The 19189-nt window shown below is 43.0% G+C and overlaps 3 protein-coding genes across 8 annotated transcripts; 1 reads left to right on the top strand and 2 right to left on the bottom strand.

The window, feature by feature from the left end:
- Positions 1-3156: 3156 nt before the first annotated feature.
- On the bottom strand, positions 3157-7090 carry cebp1 (CCAAT/enhancer binding protein (C/EBP) 1). Of its 3 annotated transcripts, none has more exons than XM_041070388.2 (3): positions 6872-7090; positions 3678-3971; positions 3157-3596 (listed from the first exon to the last, which is right to left on the bottom strand). In XM_041070388.2, the coding sequence occupies exons 2-3, from the start codon at positions 3969-3971 to the stop codon at positions 3291-3293; spliced, it is 600 nt and encodes a 199-aa protein (XP_040926322.1). In that variant the 5' UTR covers positions 6872-7090; the 3' UTR covers positions 3157-3290. The 3 variants fall into 3 exon arrangements, with proteins under 3 accessions (XP_040926322.1, XP_055363764.1, XP_029002265.1); XM_055507789.1 differs by having other exon boundaries at positions 3678-3878; XM_029146432.3 differs by lacking the exon at positions 6872-7090 and adding an exon at positions 5022-5151.
- On the top strand, positions 5338-8597 carry ngdn (neuroguidin, EIF4E binding protein). Its single transcript, XM_029146426.3, has 11 exons — positions 5338-5429; positions 5660-5719; positions 5985-6056; positions 6498-6635; positions 6726-6810; positions 6925-6977; positions 7084-7201; positions 7297-7471; positions 7923-8073; positions 8235-8298; positions 8458-8597. The coding sequence occupies exons 1-11, from the start codon at positions 5409-5411 to the stop codon at positions 8481-8483; spliced, it is 963 nt and encodes a 320-aa protein (XP_029002259.1). The 5' UTR covers positions 5338-5408; the 3' UTR covers positions 8484-8597.
- A 345-nt stretch (positions 8598-8942) lies between these two features.
- pabpn1 (poly(A) binding protein, nuclear 1) lies at positions 8943-19095 on the bottom strand. 4 transcript variants are annotated; one of them, XM_029146427.2, is made up of 7 exons: positions 18630-19095; positions 16345-16453; positions 16152-16219; positions 14994-15100; positions 14493-14580; positions 13959-14110; positions 8943-9638 (listed from the first exon to the last, which is right to left on the bottom strand). In XM_029146427.2, the coding sequence occupies exons 1-7, from the start codon at positions 18762-18764 to the stop codon at positions 9443-9445; spliced, it is 855 nt and encodes a 284-aa protein (XP_029002260.1). In that variant the 5' UTR covers positions 18765-19095; the 3' UTR covers positions 8943-9442. The 4 variants fall into 4 exon arrangements, with proteins under 4 accessions (XP_029002260.1, XP_029002264.1, XP_029002263.1 ...); XM_029146431.3 differs by lacking the exon at positions 18630-19095 and adding an exon at positions 18129-18391; XM_029146430.3 differs by lacking the exon at positions 18630-19095 and adding an exon at positions 18228-18390.
- Between the last annotated feature and the right edge of the window lie 94 nt (positions 19096-19189).

The raw sequence follows: 19189 nt of genomic DNA, 5'->3' as shown, positions 1-19189 counted from the left end.
ATCCACGCCCTTTGGGTGGAGCAGCCTGGCACCACAGGTGCTGTTCAGGGTGCGTTTCGTTTGCTTGCAGGCTCAGCCTTCACAGGTTGAAAACCATATCAGGAATTTTACAACTGACTTGGTAATGAGGTAAATGAGCCATGTTTCCTTAAGGCCAAACATGCCTGAAACTCAATAAGCTGCCTGATCCACATGCAGATAGATAGAAGGCCGACAAAGGTTACAAAGGTGTTATATCACTGCTTCAGTTCTCAGCCCCCAGTGGATGATTTAATATACAATAATATACATTTCCTCTTTGAGTGGAACAATGCTCGGTTTACACACTTCAAGAATTCATAGCAGAGTGAGACCTCTGTTATTGGACTAATCTCTGTTCTGACCTGTGAGACTCTCAAAGGACCGCTACGACAAAGACGAGTCAGACGAGCCGAACAAAACACTGTGTCAAAGTATAGTGTGCTTAGAGTTGAAACGTGTGGAAAAACTGATTCATGTCAATTCACTTCCTTTCGGTTTTTTGTTAAATTCACAACAAACCTTATGACGGTGACGCTTTACACTGTGATATTTAAGACCTCGTACAACTAAAATACAATTATTAACTTTAACATAATATGTGCACGTGCAAATGGTCCGTCGAGTCTCTCTCTCTCTCTCTCTCTCTCTCTCTCTCTCTCTCTCTCTCTCTCTCTCTCTCTCTCTCTCTCTCTCTCTCTCTCTCTCGCTGAAAGCTTTCTCCGCATGGTGGAGCCATAAATCAGCGGACCGTTGTGGTCCAGGTTGTGTTTTTTTTACCCCTTTCTCTGGGGAACAACTGTAATGTCATTAGTTTAGAGAACCTGTTGTGGGCTCATTCATCTCTGTAGCGCGATGTGCAAGCAAAGTCTTTTACTGCACCAGCCCAATGCAGCTACTGTAAATCCAGCAGCAGCGTAGATGGTCAGCGCTGACGGAAGTCAATGGAGCGTTTAGTGTGTTTATGATGTCGAACATCTGGATTCACTGCAGAGTCGTGCAGCAGTCGTGACTAAACGTTGACTCTACAGTGGTTTTAGAACAGGTTGTAATGGTTTCAGTGGGAAGATGACAGATGTGGACTGGAATACACACACACACACACACACACACACACACACACACACACACACACACACACACACACACACACACACACAGTTTCTTAATGCTGTCTTTTGCTTTGATAACTGTTCATGTAAGTGACACGTCACTACTTACCCTCAAACAGGTTAAAATAAAACACAATGGATGTATGGACCCATTTGGAATCTTTCAAAGAGTTCCCCTTTAACCTTTAGATACAGACTATATAATACTGTGAGTGTTACACCACCGCTGCAGAACATCTCCGTGCATGTTATGTCATTAACGGCGCCTGTGCAGAGCAGTCTCCATGGGCGTACTGGGAGATACTGGTTCCCAGGGCACAGACGGGCTTGGGGCCCCTCCTCTCCTGCACAGGAGCCACATGTGAAGTAGATCTGTCGTTGTCTCTGATGCATTAGTGCCTCTTTTTTAAGGTTTTACATCTGCTCTCAGTCATGTGGCGTCCTCTTGTGTTTCTTTGTAAACTGTAAACACGTAACCGCCTTTGTTGGGGGTGGAAGTGTTGAAACGGAGCTTAAAGCTCGATGTTTGGGCTGTTTATTGTCTGCTGGCTGCAGCAAGTGAGCGGCGCTCGCTCAGGGTGGTGCTGGGGTTCGTATGCTCCGCTGATGTTGAGTAACCCGGTAGGGATTCGGTGAAACACAGTCTTTCCTCACTCTGTGGAGATGTTGCAGTCCTGGGACCACAGATTGCCCCACATGACGCTGCAGGACATTTCAACAGACACGGTCACACAAACAAGTCAATATGTGTCTCCGAACACACGGAAAGAAACCGTGTCACACTTTCACTCTCCTTCGGAAACGAAGGACCGATTAAAATGATTTAAGATAAGATGATTTTTTGAAGGTGTTTTTGTGTTTTGTTTTGAAAATGTTTTTTCTGATTTATTGCTTTTAAAATGATCATCAAATTAAACTACATTTGTGTGCATGTTACGTCTTTTGGCTGAATTTCCTCAGGTCCTAATAACATGTGAAATGACTTAATCTGCTGCTGCTTCTATTCTTCTGGCTGCCTTTTTCGGGTACTGAGTGTCTGGCTGGCTGCCCCGACCCCCCTCTTCTGTGTCTTGTATCTCTGTGTCCCTTCGCTGCCGTCACAGCCACAGGAAAGCCCTGGCAGCTCGAGACACTGATACTATCTCTGCGCTCCTCATCTCTGTCCTCCACTGTGTTGAAATCTCGCCCATCCCACAAAGGGAAACCGCTGGTGCACAACGGTCCACGGCATGACGTCCGTTTCTGTGGGTAGGCAGCTTATGGTAAATAACGTGGCAGGTGCACGCCATGTTCACCGATGGACGAGTGACGGGTGAGTCAGCGAGAAGCTGCTGGATTCTTAAGACGCTCACAATTTAAAGTTAACAGCGTGGCTTCAGTCCTTCGCTGCATAAAACACTGCGTCAAAATCATTTCAAGTAATCCCACATTTACTTGGAGCGTAAAAAAGAAAGAGAGACTTAGATTTCATTGAATCCTCCGCAAACCACAGCTTGTTGTGTAACCGTGTTAGGCAACGACACTTACAATCAACTCTGACCATGACGAGAATTATCAGGTAGACGATTAGGCTGCGTTTGTTAGATCAGATCACACAACAACCACAGTGGTGCTGAGTGGAGACGCTATGGTCACTCTGCTGTGCCATTCATACCGCAGCCCAATAAACATTTACAATGATCGACACTCAAACCTAACACACATCCTCCAACTGTTACAGTACTTTCCTAATGCTCCAACCTCGGGGTCGTGGCTCCTCTTTCAGAAAAACCAAGGTCACGCGAAAGTCGTACAAGACTAAAATTTTATTTCTGCTGTAACATTCTGTGAATGTCCTTACATAAAACCTACGCGCTGCAGCGGTGCGTCAGAGCTTAGCTTCTGCAGCTCAGACCGGAGTTTGAAGGATGGTGTCTTTTACTAGCTTTTACAAAATCAGAAATACATGAGCCAAAAAGAAAGTGTGTGTGTGTGTGTGTGTGTGTGTGTGTGTGTGTGTGTGTGTGTGTGTGTGTGTGTGTGTGTGTGTGTGTGTGTGTGTGCGTGTGCGTGCGTGTGTGTGTGTATATGTCTGTGTGTGTGTGTGTGTGTGTGTGTGTGTGTGTGTGTGTGTGTGTGTGTGTGTGTGTGTGTGTGTGTGTTTATGAAAGGACTAGTGCTTCACATCCCGGCCTCTCCTACTGCGCTGTCCTCTCCTCCCTGCAGGTGCCGCTGCGACAGGATGTGTTTGAGAGTGTCCAGCTCCTGCGTCAGCTGCCCTATCCTCAGCTGCAGCTTCTGGTTCTCGTCCTGCAGCTGCACGGCTCTCTGCTGGGTCAGCAGGATCCTCCTGCGGGCCTTGTCCCGGCTCTTCCTCACGGCGATGTTGTTCCTCTCCCGTCTCATGCGGTACTCCGCGCTGTCCTTGCTGATGCTCCTCTTCGGCACGGGACTCCTCATGCTCGGCAGGAGGAAGGGGGAGAAGTCCTGGAGGTTTTCAAGCACAAACACATTGAAGCGGTGTGTCGGTAGAACGACAGACATGGGTACGTTTAGATAATTGATGACCTGCTGAGGGCTGCTGTGGCTCTGGTGGTGGTTTGTGCCTCCCATACTCGAGGTGTTGCCAACGCAGGATGTGGAGTAAGGTAAGTACGGCAGTCCCATCATCTGCCCTGCCACTCTGTCCTCGGTGCCCACCCGCATCATTCCCTGGGTCTGGCCGTAGGGAATCATGTCCATCTGAACCAGCTGCCCGGTGGAGGCGACCTGGTTGGAGGAGACCGGGTTCAGGGAGTGGGCCTGACTAGGATACGAGCTGGCCCACTCCTGGATGACAGAGGACACCCTAGAATCAGACATCTGGAAGAGTTAAGAGACAGAATCAAATGCAGCAGATTTAGTGGGAATTGGGCCTTGACACAACAAAACATCACTCATAGAACTATGAAGAAACACAAGACGAGCAGAGAGACAGAGCTAAGTAACTATTACTACTAGTGTGTACCACACTGGGGAGGTTTGTATTATACTTGCTTTATTACCTAAGTAACTGAAAAACAAATTCATAATAATAAATTCATGTATTTAATGTATTAACCAATATTCACTTTGATAATATTAATCCTAATTAATCTACTTAAACTACTGTATACTGTGTACTATGACTTTTTTCATAAATCTACAATATTCCAGTATAATGTTTGTAGGAAAAAATTCTTTGACTTGTTTTTTCTTTCACTGCTGTGCCATTCATACCTGAGCCCAATTTATCATTTACTGACGAAGTGGTAAAGAATATGACTTAGTTTAATTATATTTTAAGCATTTCACAGATGTGAAAATTTACGTATAATAGTGTTAGTGGTTAGTTTTAAATCGTCTGTGTTGGACCATTTAGTCTGTGGCTTGGCATGTCAAAATCTACAAGTGGTGTTTTGACTTTTAAAGTGACAACAACAACAACGACAATAATAATAATAATAATAATAATAATAATAATAATAATAATAATAATAATAATAATAATAATAATAATAATAATAATAATAAAGCAATTTAAAAAAATTAATGACTTAAAATCAACTTTTCTCCTAAACTTACAAATTCATTTATATTTGGCATATATGACTCTCTCCTCCAGAAAATCTCTAGTGTTTATTTAGTGTATTTCTAAAGTCAAGATTTTATGAATAAATTAATTGTTTAGTAACAGGAAATTACCCAAACGAATGAGGGAAGAGAAGGAAAAAATATAAACTTAAACTTAAATGATAACATTTAAGATCTGAAAATATACATTTTTCAGGACCGTATTATAAAACAGACAATTAATTAGAATTATTAAAGTATATTTAGTACTTGAACACCTACATATATAAGAGCTAACTAAAGAGTTGCTATCTGACTTACCATGACTGCTCTGCTCCACCAACTGAATATTCGTGAGGTTGCTCTGAAAATTATTAAGTCAGTGACAGGTGCTGCTGATGCTCAGTCCATCCCTTCCTCTGTAGCTCTTTCACACATGCTCTCTCTCTCTCTCTCTCTCTCTCTCTCTCTCACACACACACGCACACACACACACACACACACACACACACACACACACACACTTTTTTTTTTCTTTTCTGTCAGAGTGCAGTACCAGTGTTGCTCGTCGTTATTAAATAATAGTTTATAGCTTCTTAAAAACTTATTTTAGTGTTTTCTCAATAACACTAGTTGAGGATCCGGAAGTTCGCTTCGTTCCCTTCCAGTTTGTCCCTCTGCGGCTTCCATATTGAATTTGAGATCAAAATGGCTGCCCCTATCGACAACGTGAGTAGAGCTCGGTCATAACTTACTGTAGATAAACAGTTACTTTCCATTTCGTTGTTTAAATTAACTTTTGAAGTTACCCTAACTAATTAAAACCTGATGTGAAACTGTACTTGACATGTTTCGTGTTTTATACTGAGCTAACCAGATGCCTAGCAACTAGCTTACTGCATGTTGCTATCGTTAATGCTAACGGACGCAGTGTTAACCTTACTTTATTTTGCTTGTAGGATTTAATTGAAAGTGATATCCCCAAAGCGACGCAGCTGCTGAATAATCTCACAGAACAGGTATGAGAATAACATGTCTTACGTGTGTGTGTTGATGTATCCAACATAGGATATGTACATGATATTCGGCATCTGATTTGTGGATAGGATATAATAAGTTGTGGATAGGATATAATAAGTTATGCAAGAACGAGGCATCAGTGTTTTCAACCATTATCACGTGGATAGTGGAGATCTTGACAATTGTGATGTGTAGATATTAGTTTTTATGACAACTGAGACTCTGATTGATTGATTGATTGATTGATTGAATGATTTTCTACAGGTGGCCTCAGTCACAAGTCACATCCGTGACCTGTTAACGAAAGTCAAAAATGGGGCATTTAAAACCTCAAAGGTAAGCAGGGACTGTGTCTGTCTGCCTGTAGTGGGTAATGCTTAAACTCCATGTTAAATAATGAAGAATGCTAGTATGCTTCCATATATTGAATTTAGTTCAGCTTTGTTTATACAGCACTAATTCACAACCTCAATCTCAGTACACTTTTCAAAGTAAAGGTTAGGACTATATACAAATCCCATGTCAAAAACATTTAGAGGAGCACTGGGCACCGAATTAGGTAAATGGCAACATGTCAGTAACTTGACAAGACATGCATAAAGGATTTAGGCCTTGTATGTTGTAGCAGGGACATCTAAACAAAATGAGTTACCCGTTTTTAATGAAATGTTAAAATTTCTATGTTTCAAAGCCTGATTTGCCGATGCAACTCTTCACACATTTTTGGAATTAGGGTTGCAGACGGACTGTCTAACTCTCTATCTAACTTCTCTGCAGGGTTTGTCTTTCTTGGACCTTCGGTATCACCTGCTGCTCTTCTACCTGCAGGATCTCACTCACCTGATCAGCCTCAAGACAGAGGGAGAGAAAATTAAAGACAGCGAAGCATTGACCAGGGTGGTCACAATCAGAACAGTGAGATGTTCAACAATAAAACACTTAAGTCACATCTGTCCAGCTGGCAAAGTGTCTCTAAACATACTTCCACTAACTGTTTTTTTTAAGGTCTTGGAAAAGATGCGACCCCTCGACCACAAACTGAAGTACCAGATTGACAAACTGGTCCGTACAGCTGTTACCGGCCATTTAGGTAAGACGATGAAAGAAAAGATAAGTGAAATCATGCATCAAATGATTTTCTTTTATCTTACCAGAAGTCTGATGTCAGATGTAAACAGCAGCTTATGCTTTTGTTGACTTTTAGCTGAAAATGACCCACTGCACCTGCGTCCTAATCCTCAGAATCTCATGAGTAAAGTAAGTCACCGTGTCATCCAGAAATCTTTGATTCCTGCACGTTTGCATTGAATGTAGTTAAGTGTAACATCGTGATTCCTCTTTGCACATGTACTTAATAAAACAGCTGAGTGAATCTGAACAGTCTGAAGATGAGGAACAGCCAAAGGTAGCTTCAGATAAGCCGGCAGCCCACTACAGTGGCAAGAAATATGTACCTCCAAAGATTGCCCCAGTGCATTATGGTAAAGTTGATTTACTTTGTTTTTTCAAATTACCACGTTATTTAAATAATAACAAACAATTCTGTTTAAAGTAGTTTAACTGTTGTTCTTTGTAGATGGTGATATGACAGAAGCAGATAGGAAGAAGGCCAAGATGGAACGTCAGCGACGGGCAGCTCTGAGAAGCTCAGTGATCCAGGAGCTTAGACAGCAGTACAGTGATGCGCCCGAGGAGATCAGGGAGAGGAGAGACTTCCAAAGCGAACGGCAGAGCCGCGAGGACATGCACAGGTACACGCATGCTCACTGAGTGGGAGAGATAACCAGAGGATTGGGTAGTAGTCATTGCTTGTTATTATTTTAGTTGTTCATTGTAGTTCATGTTTTTGCAGAAAAGTGTTCATTAACATGGATACAGTTTATGTAAACATATATACAGAAGACAAAATCTAATCTTTAATATACATTTATTTTAAATTTGTACCATTCTTCTTTAACAAGACAGTCCAGAAAATGAACACTATTACTAACATTGCTAACTTAACTGTTTTATTAATACTGTAAAATTAGTTTGAACATTATGAAAAACCAAAGGTCAGTGGAAACCAAATTCATCATCACATACAGGTCCACGTTACTGGTTTATAAAATAAATACACGGTCAATACATTTGAGAATATATCTATGACCAGGTTTGTAATTTAGAAGTATACTTTGTCATCTCTTTCCTTTGTTTTTGCAGGAAAAACTTTGAGGAATCAATGATGGTTCGCCTTAATGTGCCAAAGGCACAGAAAAATGCCAGGAGGAGGGGAATGGGCATGTCTAGACAGCTGGGCGGTATCACACACTTCGGTGACATCACTGCGCTGACAGGTGGTGACGATGACCAGGTGAGCTCTCATCACATACTGCTTATTTAGGCTCAGGTAGATCCAGGTCTCCATACAAACTGCTAACTAAGGCGCTCATACGTTTTGTACTTTTGGTAACAAAGGCTTTGTATTTAGATTACATTGGTGCTGGTGCTAACACTTTGATTTAATTGGTACAGACTGGAGAGATGAGTCGTCCCAAGAAGAGGAGGAAACTCATGAAGAAAACGACAAAGCGTAAAGGTAAGGACATAAAGTTTTGGGGTCATTCGACTAAATTATTTCCATAGCGTTGGCATGTGTTGTGTATTCAGTATATTGACTCGTATTTTAGGTCATGTAGGTTTTCTAAAACCACATTATAGAAATTTTTTGGGTTGTAATAAAACTTTTCTTTCTCAGCTTTCAGAAAGCACAGAAGGACTTGATGCATGATGCCCAACTGAAGACCAGAATAGGAATTCTTACAGATTTAGTTACTACCACAGCTGTAAAGGCATCAAATAAGCAGTGAAAATAAAGTTTTTAGTCCGTGGAATAAACCTTTGCAGTCATGTTTCATTTTTCTCCATTAGAGGGCAGCCACAGATTGAACTGGTAAAATATTTAACACTTGCTGCTTCAATTTCTAAACTAGTGAGTGCAAATGTGTACTTGCTTTAATAAATATAAACCACCCAGAATAGGCGATGGGTGAGTCTCAAGTCCTACAACACAAAAAGTCAAACCCCATATAATAAAGTCCAGTTGCCTCAGTACAGAGGTGGAAACATGTTTTATGGTATCTGTACTAGAGTACAACTGTTCCTAATCAAGTACATGTTCTGGTTATTTCATAAAACGTGAAGAACAGAATCATTGTTCAGGACAAAGTCACACAAACAGTCTTATTTTTACACAATGTCTTTATTTTTTTTTCCCTCTAATTACAGACTCATGGGATAAAAATAAAAAAATCAAAACATTTCTTCAACCCCACTCCCCCTTTTTTCCCAAAAACAAATCAAAACCGAGGAAAAAAAGTTTCCCCACAGTCCCCACCCCTGTCTGTCCCCACCCTAGAGCAACAGCTTCTGCCCCCTTAATTATTAATCAATGCCATTAGCTCCTCAGCCCTTCTCAGACAAGCCGTGACTGCACTGCGCCAAGTCAGAGAAAGGGGGCACCCTAAGGTCCGCACTGTACACCCAACGCCCCCTTGCGCTCTGGTCCTGCCCTCCTCACTCAGCTATGCTGGCTCCAACTCTCTGGATAGAAATCATGTGGTATGTTGGCTGCCGGTTAAGTGCCGTCTGTACTGCGGTGTGCTGCGTTCAACAGGTGAGTGTGTGTGTGTGTGTGTGTGTGTGTTTGAGAGACATAGTGTATAGAAGAAGTAAAAGCATCATCAGCGCTTGCTGTTGTAGTAAATGCCCCCTGCTGTGGGCCTGTGGTCGCCCTGCCCCCCGCCCCCGCCCCCCCACACGGACAGGATGGGGTGAGTGTGCATAGTGGGAGCAGAGAGAGAGATAGACGCTGCGGAGACAGTGGGGGGGGCCGGCGCAACCTGGGGAGGGGTCGTCAGCCTCCACTGGTCCTGAAACCTGAAACGACAAGAAGTGGTCTAATATACAGAGAGAGGAGGGGGAGGAGGGAGGGGAGGAGAAAGATGAGAGATGGGAGACAAAGAGGACAGAGGGTGGGCTGGAATGTGGGGGGAGCTGCATGACGACAAGGCCCATCCATGAGTTCAAAATAATATTATGCATCGATAATCCAAATGAATACTGAAGTATGAAACCATGGTGGGCGGGGAGAGTCAGCATGACTTCAAAATGCAGGGAGGGGAAGAGAACAGCAGGCAAAGATTTGGGATAGGAGAGGGGTGATACATTCTCAACCACAAACTTAAAACAGTGGCTACTGGAAGCTTCACATATGAACGGTACATCAACAACAAAAACATGAACACGGCATTTTGTTTCGTTACCCCCTTACTGGCGGTGGAGGGTGAGTGGGTGGGCTGTGTTGATGGTGTGAAAGCAGGAGGTCACAGCCAGACCAAGGACACACATCTGCAGCCTGAGATACCATACCATTCTCTTTTCCCCTGCCCCACCCTCCCCAAATACCCAACAAAAACATGTGCTACTGGATTGCCCCCCCCAGTGGCCAACTGATACCTTACCAGGGCTGACCGCATCAACCTCAGCACACGCACGCTCACACACAACCTCACACTGCGGCAGTCAGTCTGTGTCCACCATAGGGATTTTTTTTTTTCCTTTTTTTTTTTGTCTTTTTTTCTCTTCTGGGGTTCTCTTCTTTTATTGTTGGGGAGGGGTGGGGGCTTTTTGTCATTGTGTGTGTGTTTTCTAAATAGAAACAGAAAGGATTGATAGTAAGGGGAGAGGGGTGGGAGGGGTGTTTAGTAAGGGGAATACCACGATGTTGTTCGCCCTCGGCCCCTGGAAAAGAGAGAGAAAAAGAGGGTGAGTTTTTTTTCCTGATGGCACCAATTTCCTGGTGTGATGTCATAGAATAGTTGTGTATGCGTGCCGCTATGGGCAGAAAAGGGTCTGCTGATATTTCAGTTGTGGAGGTCAAGTAGAAGAGGGGAGGGGGACAGATGCTGGGCTAATAGATCAGCAAGATGAATACCAGTGTTCACAGGTCAGTAAACAGACATGTGTTAAAAGTATTGAGCCTCTGATCAGTCTGGGAGGACGGAACTGAACGAAGCTGTGTGAGGAGAGCAAGTTTTTGATTTCCACATATTAGGAGGAAATAATCAATGTGTGGGTGTGAGGGGGGGCGGCAAGGCTCCCTCTCCCTCTTTCTCTCTCTCGGCGTCTCTCTGGGTGAGAGCTGCCTCTGGGGTCACTGCGGGGGAAGACTGAGGACAAACAGCACCACACACAGAACCCCCCGAAGCAGGACATACATACGTGAACACGCACACAGATACACGAGCGCCACCCCCTCACTCACACAGCTCAGTGGCAACAAACAGGTCACACTGGGACTGAAACCAGTGGTCAGGCTGCAGTAATGAACCCTCGTATCTGGGAGTGAATCAGACAGTGTGTGCGCCAGCTCATGTACATGCAACAACACGGACCCGTTTCACGAGAAGCATGGGGACAACAGGAAGCTGTTGCGTCTCCTGGCTTGCATCCACAGCCACATTCATGGATGTAGCTGCAGAGCAGATATTTCTGCTCAGCGTCTTTGTAGTTTGAAGCTGTTACACTCTAACAAATGGCTCTACTTCAGTCTCATGAAAGAGGAAAAAAAACAAAACAAAACAAAAAAAAAAAAGCCCAGCATAACTTTGATCCTTTAACAAAACTCAGAGGCAAGCACTGTGAAATTCCATGTTTCCAACAGGCCGTGCAGTTTGCACACAACAAGGCACAAGTGAGTTGTGCTACCAGGTTTGACTGGACACCACTATAAATCTTTCAGTCATTACTGTCAGTAAATTTAACTGGTGGAGGCTTGATTTAATATCAAATAACTTTATCTTTTGTGCCTTGTTCTGTGGGTGAAGCTAAATCCAAGTTAGCCAAGGGGCAGGGTTGGGGTTTCTTGGTATGTGTGGGAGTACACAAAGTGTTTAAAGAGATTCTGACCTTGAGCTGCACACACTAAAACAGAGCACTGAATAGGATGAAGTCTTTTCTTTCTTCAAGCTACTGAAGAGGGATTTCACTGCATATATAACTTCGAGAGTCTAGAGCCAAATCAAAAATGAAGCAAGAAAAATAGCAGAGATAAAATTAAGCAGCGGCCTGCCAGGAAACTTGGCACACTCTTGCTCCTGTTTCTCTGAAATAAAAAGGGCTCTACACACGAGTCCAGGCTCTGCAGCAGCATCAGCCTCCTGGGAAATCTTAATTTTTAAGCAACAGAGCTTGGCTGAAGGATCCAGATGACCATCAAATCAGACTGTCGTCTCTGGGCTCAGTGCATGTGTGGACCTAAGCGTGCTAAATTTGGTCACTCCACTTCCTGTGGCATTCTTAACATTTAAAACCAAGCGACTGCACAGATAGTGCCTTACCACGAGGAGTTGTGTGTGGAACTTATTTTATGTAAACTGGGACTTGCTCTATAAGCACTGAGAAATGAAGCGCTTGTGATGTCTAATATCACCAAATCAACCCTATTTCTTCTATGATGCCATTTATAAAAATTACACAGCTCCAGTTGCTCATATCCTTTAAACATTTTGGACTCACAGTGACCAACAACAGAGCGGACGTAAAGGCCATCACACTGACAGACCCAGGCTCATTATGAAGAAGCACACCAGTCTCAATGCACAGCAGTGATCAAAACCAGGGTCCTCTTTGTTACGAATCAGTAATAACTGACAACACCCAAAGCAGAGGATCAAACATCTTTAAAAAAAAAAAAAAAAAAAAAAAAAAAAAAAACACCCACACAAAAAACACATTGCTATGGATCACTTAAGTCTTCAGTTCAAGAAAAAAAAAAAAAAAAAAAAAAAAAAAAAAAAAAAACACACTTAATTTGGAATCTGCGATGGAACTCAAGAGTTAAAGTTCACATTTTCAGCATCATGTGCTGCTCAGTATTTATAAACAGCAATTTTATTCATCCAATCCTCAACAGCTCACAGATGACCAAGCACTGATCTGTGTAAATTATTGTAACAATCAGACTTCAGCACCTGACATCAGCTGTATTGAAGATGACTCTTAAACTACTCATACTAAGCCAACTCAGGTCCACTGACTCAGCAGTTCAAGGCTGGTTTAAACCTTGTTTTCTGGAACAGGTCCCTGGTAGAACAGACTGATGTGCACTGAGCCTGTCCGTCTCCAATGAAATGGTTGTGATGTGACATGCAATGAGGCCCTCACTCCCACAGCTGTGTGATGAGATCTCTATCCTGAATGTTTAGCACATCTGCCTGACAATAGAATCAGTCTCTGGAAAATAAATCCCTTTACAATTCTCCAAGCACATTTATTTAGAATATTTAAATTATTGTCAATTATAACAGAATCAAACTGTCTTGCTTCATACTTTGACAGTATAAAGAAACAATTTGCAAGTTTTAGTGTAGTTTTTCTAGTACTTTCAATATAAAGTAGTAAAGGGTCATGGCATAAAAAAAGTAAACTGTGGTGTGAAACTTAGGGAAAAGACATGCAAACTGTTAACCAATGACTGAACCACATATACCTAAATGAAACTAAATATTTTGTGTGTACCTACATAACTAGATCATTACTGGTGTGTATTGAGTACAATTACAGGAGGTAGTTCAGCAGCTACAGTACACAGAATGAACTGATGTCCTCTAGGCGATATGTGGTTCTGTAAAACTCAAAAAAGATGATTTACAAATGCATCACAGTAAAACAAGGTCACGTGAAGCTGCGTTTTTCTCTGATGTTTCATCAGAATACTGGAGCCCTGAAATGTTTGGGGTTTCACAAAGCATTGGAAAATACATTTCTGGTATTGGAGCCTGATGTCGCAGATGTTACTGTGTGGATAGAGAACTCAAAAGCACACAGAAGATGTGTTCACACAGAAACCCCTATCCTGGGTAGACAGGCAGAACTCCTGGCAGTCAAGAAATCTATGCTCTCAATTTTCCAACTCTCAGAAGTTTGCTCACTTGAATTAATCCTACACTGGACTAGTGACATTAATGCATCTAGATTTTCTTCTAGATCATCTTGCGATTCACAAATTCCATCCATAAGTGACATTTAAATCGAAACAAAACAAAACAAATAAAAAACAAGCGAGACAACCCACTTGTCTCATCAGCCGTGGGAGAGCTTGTAAACTGTCCAAGTCGACTTCTGCCTAGCCTCATGAAGTACAAACAGCTAGGTGCAGTGCTGTCCCAGGTGGGAGGCACCTTTGCATTGGCTCACCTGAAGGCCCGTCCTCTGCCTCTGGGCGGCGTGTAGCCACTGTAGTAGCGTGCACGTGAGGAGAAGTTTCCTCCCCGTGAACGAAAGCGAGCCCGTGGAAACCCGCGGTCTGTGGTGCTGATACCTGGTCTGTTTGTTCTTTTAGCGCCCACCTGTGGACAAAGCACCAGACTGGTCAGCAGTGGTAAGATGCTACTGTTTTTATACCTTTTGAACCCTGAGGCTTAAAAAAAAAAAAAAAAAAAATGGTCCGGCTAATTTGTGACAATTTGTTGCTACGCTCCACAAAAGCCAAGCCAAGCCTCTGAAACTGAAGACAACAAATTAAGTGGTTTTCATGCGCAGAAGGAATCAGTAAATAGTGATTAATTACTTTTGCAAAACTTTTTTTAACCATCCGTGTAACAGGCATTGTTTATTAAAATCTAATGGGTGCTGCTTAAATTCAGGTGTGCTCTATAGCCTGGAAAATTTGTTAATAGGGGAAGTTTTCTTTTTCTTCAGTCCATCAACTATGATCTGAGAAAAATTTACCTTTATCTGCCTTCCTCTGAAAAGGGACTCATCCAAAGCCATGGCCGTCCTAACAGACTCTTTGTCTGCAAACTCAATATAGGCAAACCTGCAGGGGGAGAATAATTATATACACAAACAAATGTAGAAAAAAAAATATAAGTAGAGGTACAAATTTTATGTTTGTGATCGTTTCCTTTACAAAGAACAAATAAAGCGGAAAATCCAGATACACTACATGGGTAAGCTGAAAAAAGCTGTAGCTGGGCAAGTATCAATGATGATAATCATGAATCTAGCAAAAAGAACCAAGTTGTTCTAGATTTGTGTGAATGACCCTGAACAGTCGATTGGCAAAATGATTTTGTTTTGTCTTGCCGTTACTAAGATTGTTCCATTATTTGTAGAGGTGCACCTAAAATCTCTGTACCCACATTGAGCCTAACTTTTATTTGCCCGATAAGATGATGACCTCTACTCATTCACTGCCTACAAAGTCAAAAGGGCAGTGTGTTACTTTACCCTTTGGGATGCCCTGTGTATTTGTCACATAGGATGGTGACTCTGTTTACTGAACCGCAGCCATGAAAATGAGCCTCAAGCTCTTCTGCCGTGGCACCATAGTCCACCTGTAGACAAAAAGGTTACACATCAGAACAGACATACATATAAATATAACATCACCTTTACAGAGTTTTAAACCTTATGGTAAAAATTCAAAAATGTGTAGAACCAAATCAACATAATACAGTGTTTTTTAATCTATTCAGTTCTCATTTTTAAATGGACACTGCTTTTCTTTTCACTGATTAGTTGATATAATCAAATCTCACTAGTGCCAGGAAAGAAAAAAAGTGTCAACATAGCTGATTACATGAACACACAGATTTACATAGGATGCATTACAATTTTGACAGCGCAGATTATGGCATCTTCCATGCTCAGTTTTAACAAGACTGTCAAAAACATCACGCTGTTCATCCAACGTGTTAGCCTGTGACTTAACCTGAATGCACAACTATGTTCTGACTAGTGACAACAGAACAGAGTGTAACTGGCCACATAATGCTACTTATTCACCTTTGAAGAGGTATGACTTATTAGTATTTTTGAGAAATAAACATTTCAAATTTTACCTGCATTTTCCCTTTGCAACTAAACACAAATCGCCTTTATTGGAATTCCAAGTGCAACACTGTCCACAATAACAACAGGATTTCACAGCTGTAGAGCTCAAACTACTGTCTAGTACAAGTTCTCACCAATATACTATGAGCCTGAAAGACATCTGAGGACACATTAGGCGAGACAACCCTTAATTACAGTAATGCTGTTTGTTTACAGTAAACACAGTATTTCACACCATTGTTAGGCACAAGAACTACTGGAGACTGAAACTATATAATACAATCCAATTGACAGAGTTACTTACTACGCGCTCCAAAATCAACAATATGTTCCCTGCACAAAATTACCCTTTAGCTCACAAAACATGAATAAGGTTGTTTTTGGGTTGGTATCAGCTTTATTATCAGAATAAATGTATCTAGCCTAAAAAGACAAAGCATCTACATTTTTAAGTGGGCTTTATATGTCAACATTTTGATTTAAAACAATATTTTGTTAAATGCCATTAACACTTGTAAGACGACAAGATATGAAACCAAGACAGTTACTCACATTTCCGACATAAATAGATCTACCATCTGCCTCCATCTTTTCCTCGATGGACATGATGACAGGGCCGACTGTAACGAAGAGGGGGAAAAGCACTAATTTTTCAGATAATTCTCAAATTGTCAAAGAACAAGAAAAGAAGAACAAGGACTCCTTCAGGAACAGTCTTGTGGTCTCCACCGAAATCTACACACACCTGGCGGGGGGCTGAGATTCATCTGTTTCTCCACCTCGTTCTGTAGCTCCTTCAGTTTCTCTGCCTCTTCCTCCATCTCTCTGACCCGAGCTTTGATTGCCTCCAGCTCCTGGAAACAAAAAAGTCACACGGTTAGAATTTGGACAACAAAAAAGATTATTTATTTATGATAAAGATGTAAGTAGGTTCAATGACTCTGCCATAGTCCAGAAATCTACACCAAGATTCCCTTGATTGGAAAGTGTACTGTGTGGCTCATTAACACTGTTTATAGAGTTACTTGTCTTCTCACACACATATTTAAACAACCAAACCACTTATTTGAGGCTATCAAATATGCTCATGTTGAGTAATTATGACACTCTTTACTTTCCTATGAGCAATAAGCAAACATCTACTAAATATGAAGTCAGAATAAAAACCCAAGAGAGACTTTGGTTTGATTCCTGGGCCACCTCGGTGTCTGTCTGTCTGTATCTGTGTGTGTGTGTGTGTGTGTGTGTGTGTGTGTGTGTGTGTGTGTGTGTGTCTGTGTTTTCTCCAGACACGATGACTTTCTCCCACAGAGCAAGGACACATAGTTAGGCTATCCGGAGACTCAAAGGGTGAGAGTGTGAATGGTTGTCTGACCATGTGTGGCCCTACGGCGGACTAAAGACCTGTTCAGGTCTGTTCAGGCAATTTATTAATATAAAATGACAAACCGTTGATCCCTTGAAAACATCCATCTGAATAGGATTAGCACGTCAGCATCACTGCTACAAATCAATTACATAATAGATCTAATAAAGTAATGAATGAATCGTTTGCTTCTTATAACATTTACCTCATGACATTCAAAAAAAATTGATCGGAGCAGTGACATAAACAAGTCCGCGGTCAAAAAAAAAAAAGTATCCTCCACACAAAGCTAAGTGCCAACAAATTAAATATTCCTGTGGTGACCACAGTGATGAGAGGTCCCTCCTATCTGACAGTGGTGCACTGCAGCACAGTGGGAGCCACTCAGTCCTGCCCAGGGCTGCTGTCTGTGCCATCACAACGTGGAACGTAAAAAGCCCGTTGTGTCAAATGGATGCAGTGACACACACAGACACACCATATTGAGCCCAGGTCTCACCAGACAGGAGTAAAATGCACAAGACTGCACGCGATGGCAGCGCTGGAGTCGTATCCCCGTTTCCAGCACGTGCCTCATAGTCTGACACAACAAACGTCGACAACCTTCAGCTACGCGCGCCACTGTGTATGCAATTGCACGAGCACACGGATAGTGGCAGCTTGTGGTTACCGGTTTTGTCGCATATTCGGTGCAAGCTCTTCCCGCCCCGCCGTAGCAAAACAGTGGAGGATGTAAACCCAGCCCCTGAAATACCGCAACCCGCTGCGCTGGATGCCGCTAACCCAGTGCCGCGTGCAACATGCTGCACAGGTATTAGGGGGGCGACGCCACGAGCGTGCAGTGTTGGGAACTTAAAATTTGGGTTGTTGTTATAAAGACGCCCCACAGCCTGTGCCCATGCCATGCGCAACACCGGCCGTGGTCCAAAATGAAAAGCCAACAACGGTCAGGTGCACGTCTGCCGCCTAGCTACACCCCAGCTGGGGGAAACTAACAAGCCTACTCTCTAGCTATTCACCGTTCTGTTATTAATGGTAGTAACTCTAGCCAACGCAGTAGTAACAGCGTAGGGCGCGAATGCGGTTTCCTCTGGTGATTATGGTTTACACGTCTAGCTGCAGCACTTGAAGCTCGTCCGTACCATGCGCTAGCGTTAGCCTACCTTCACTCGGTCATTTGCATGAGCTTACGCCGGCGGTTGAAAGGCAGCGGCAGCAGCAGCAGCATAATGGCGACTTAGAACTGCATAAAATAAAATTACCGTAAGCAGGTCGCCTTCTCAAGCAGGTAGACTCGCCAATCTGCGGCTAATAGCGGCGACCTGTACTACCCTCGCCCCTGACTTATTCCTGCATCTTCGTTTCGCATTTTTTACGGACGAGGATTTTTCTCCCCAGCAGCACGCGCTGCTCTCTGGCGCAGAGAAACTGGCGCCTCTCTTGCGCCAAGATGGCCACCGAAACCACGCATGTCACCACCCATTTATACTGCACTGCGTGACCCACAATGGCGGTTAATATCGACCTGGCGATAACAGTAAGACACACGGCATGTGACCCACAATCTGTAAAAAAAACCTTATTACCTTCACCCACCAAGCATTTCAGATTGATCACATCTAACTGTATCGGATTTACCAGCTGAAACAATGCCCTTCACTTACCGGGTCTTCAATCGCGGCCTCTCCCTCTTCTAACCCGGGTTCTTCATCACCGACACCCGGGTCTTCCAGCTCGGGATGTCCTGGGTCTGAATCTAATAGGGATTCCTCTGCTAGTCCGTTACCGAACTCCGCCATCGTCCTGTTTCAACGGTATCGACGGTCCTCGTGGCCAAACCAGCGCTGCAGGCCCGTACTCACACACGGGGGTAACGTTAGCGTGAGCGGGCGGCGGAAAACGCCGCTTAGTAAAGTTAAAATGGATAATAAAAGGCTAGCTATAGTTCCAGCCAGTAATCAAACAGCGTACCACGAAGCCGGGAACCCGCTTTTTCGCCTAGTGCCGTCGGTTAATACTTCTAATGTGAAGAAGAGCCTAGCTTATTTACTAAAATGTATACATAAAAAGGCGAGGACTCGGCGGCGCCGTCCCTTCACTTCAGAGATGGAAGCCGGGGGCGGAGCTACACAGCGCTGCAGCCGTAACAACTCTCAACCTTATTCGTCAGTCAATGACCTCATACACAAACCCCCTCGGTGTTAGCCACATTTCTATTGGCTAA

The sequence above is a fragment of the Betta splendens genome, chromosome 4 (assembly GCF_900634795.4).
Source record: "Betta splendens chromosome 4, fBetSpl5.4, whole genome shotgun sequence".
Classification (NCBI taxonomy): domain Eukaryota; kingdom Metazoa; phylum Chordata; class Actinopteri; order Anabantiformes; family Osphronemidae; genus Betta; species Betta splendens.
The sequence above is the reverse complement of the archived record's forward strand: the minus strand, read 5'-3'. Positions and strand labels throughout refer to the sequence as shown.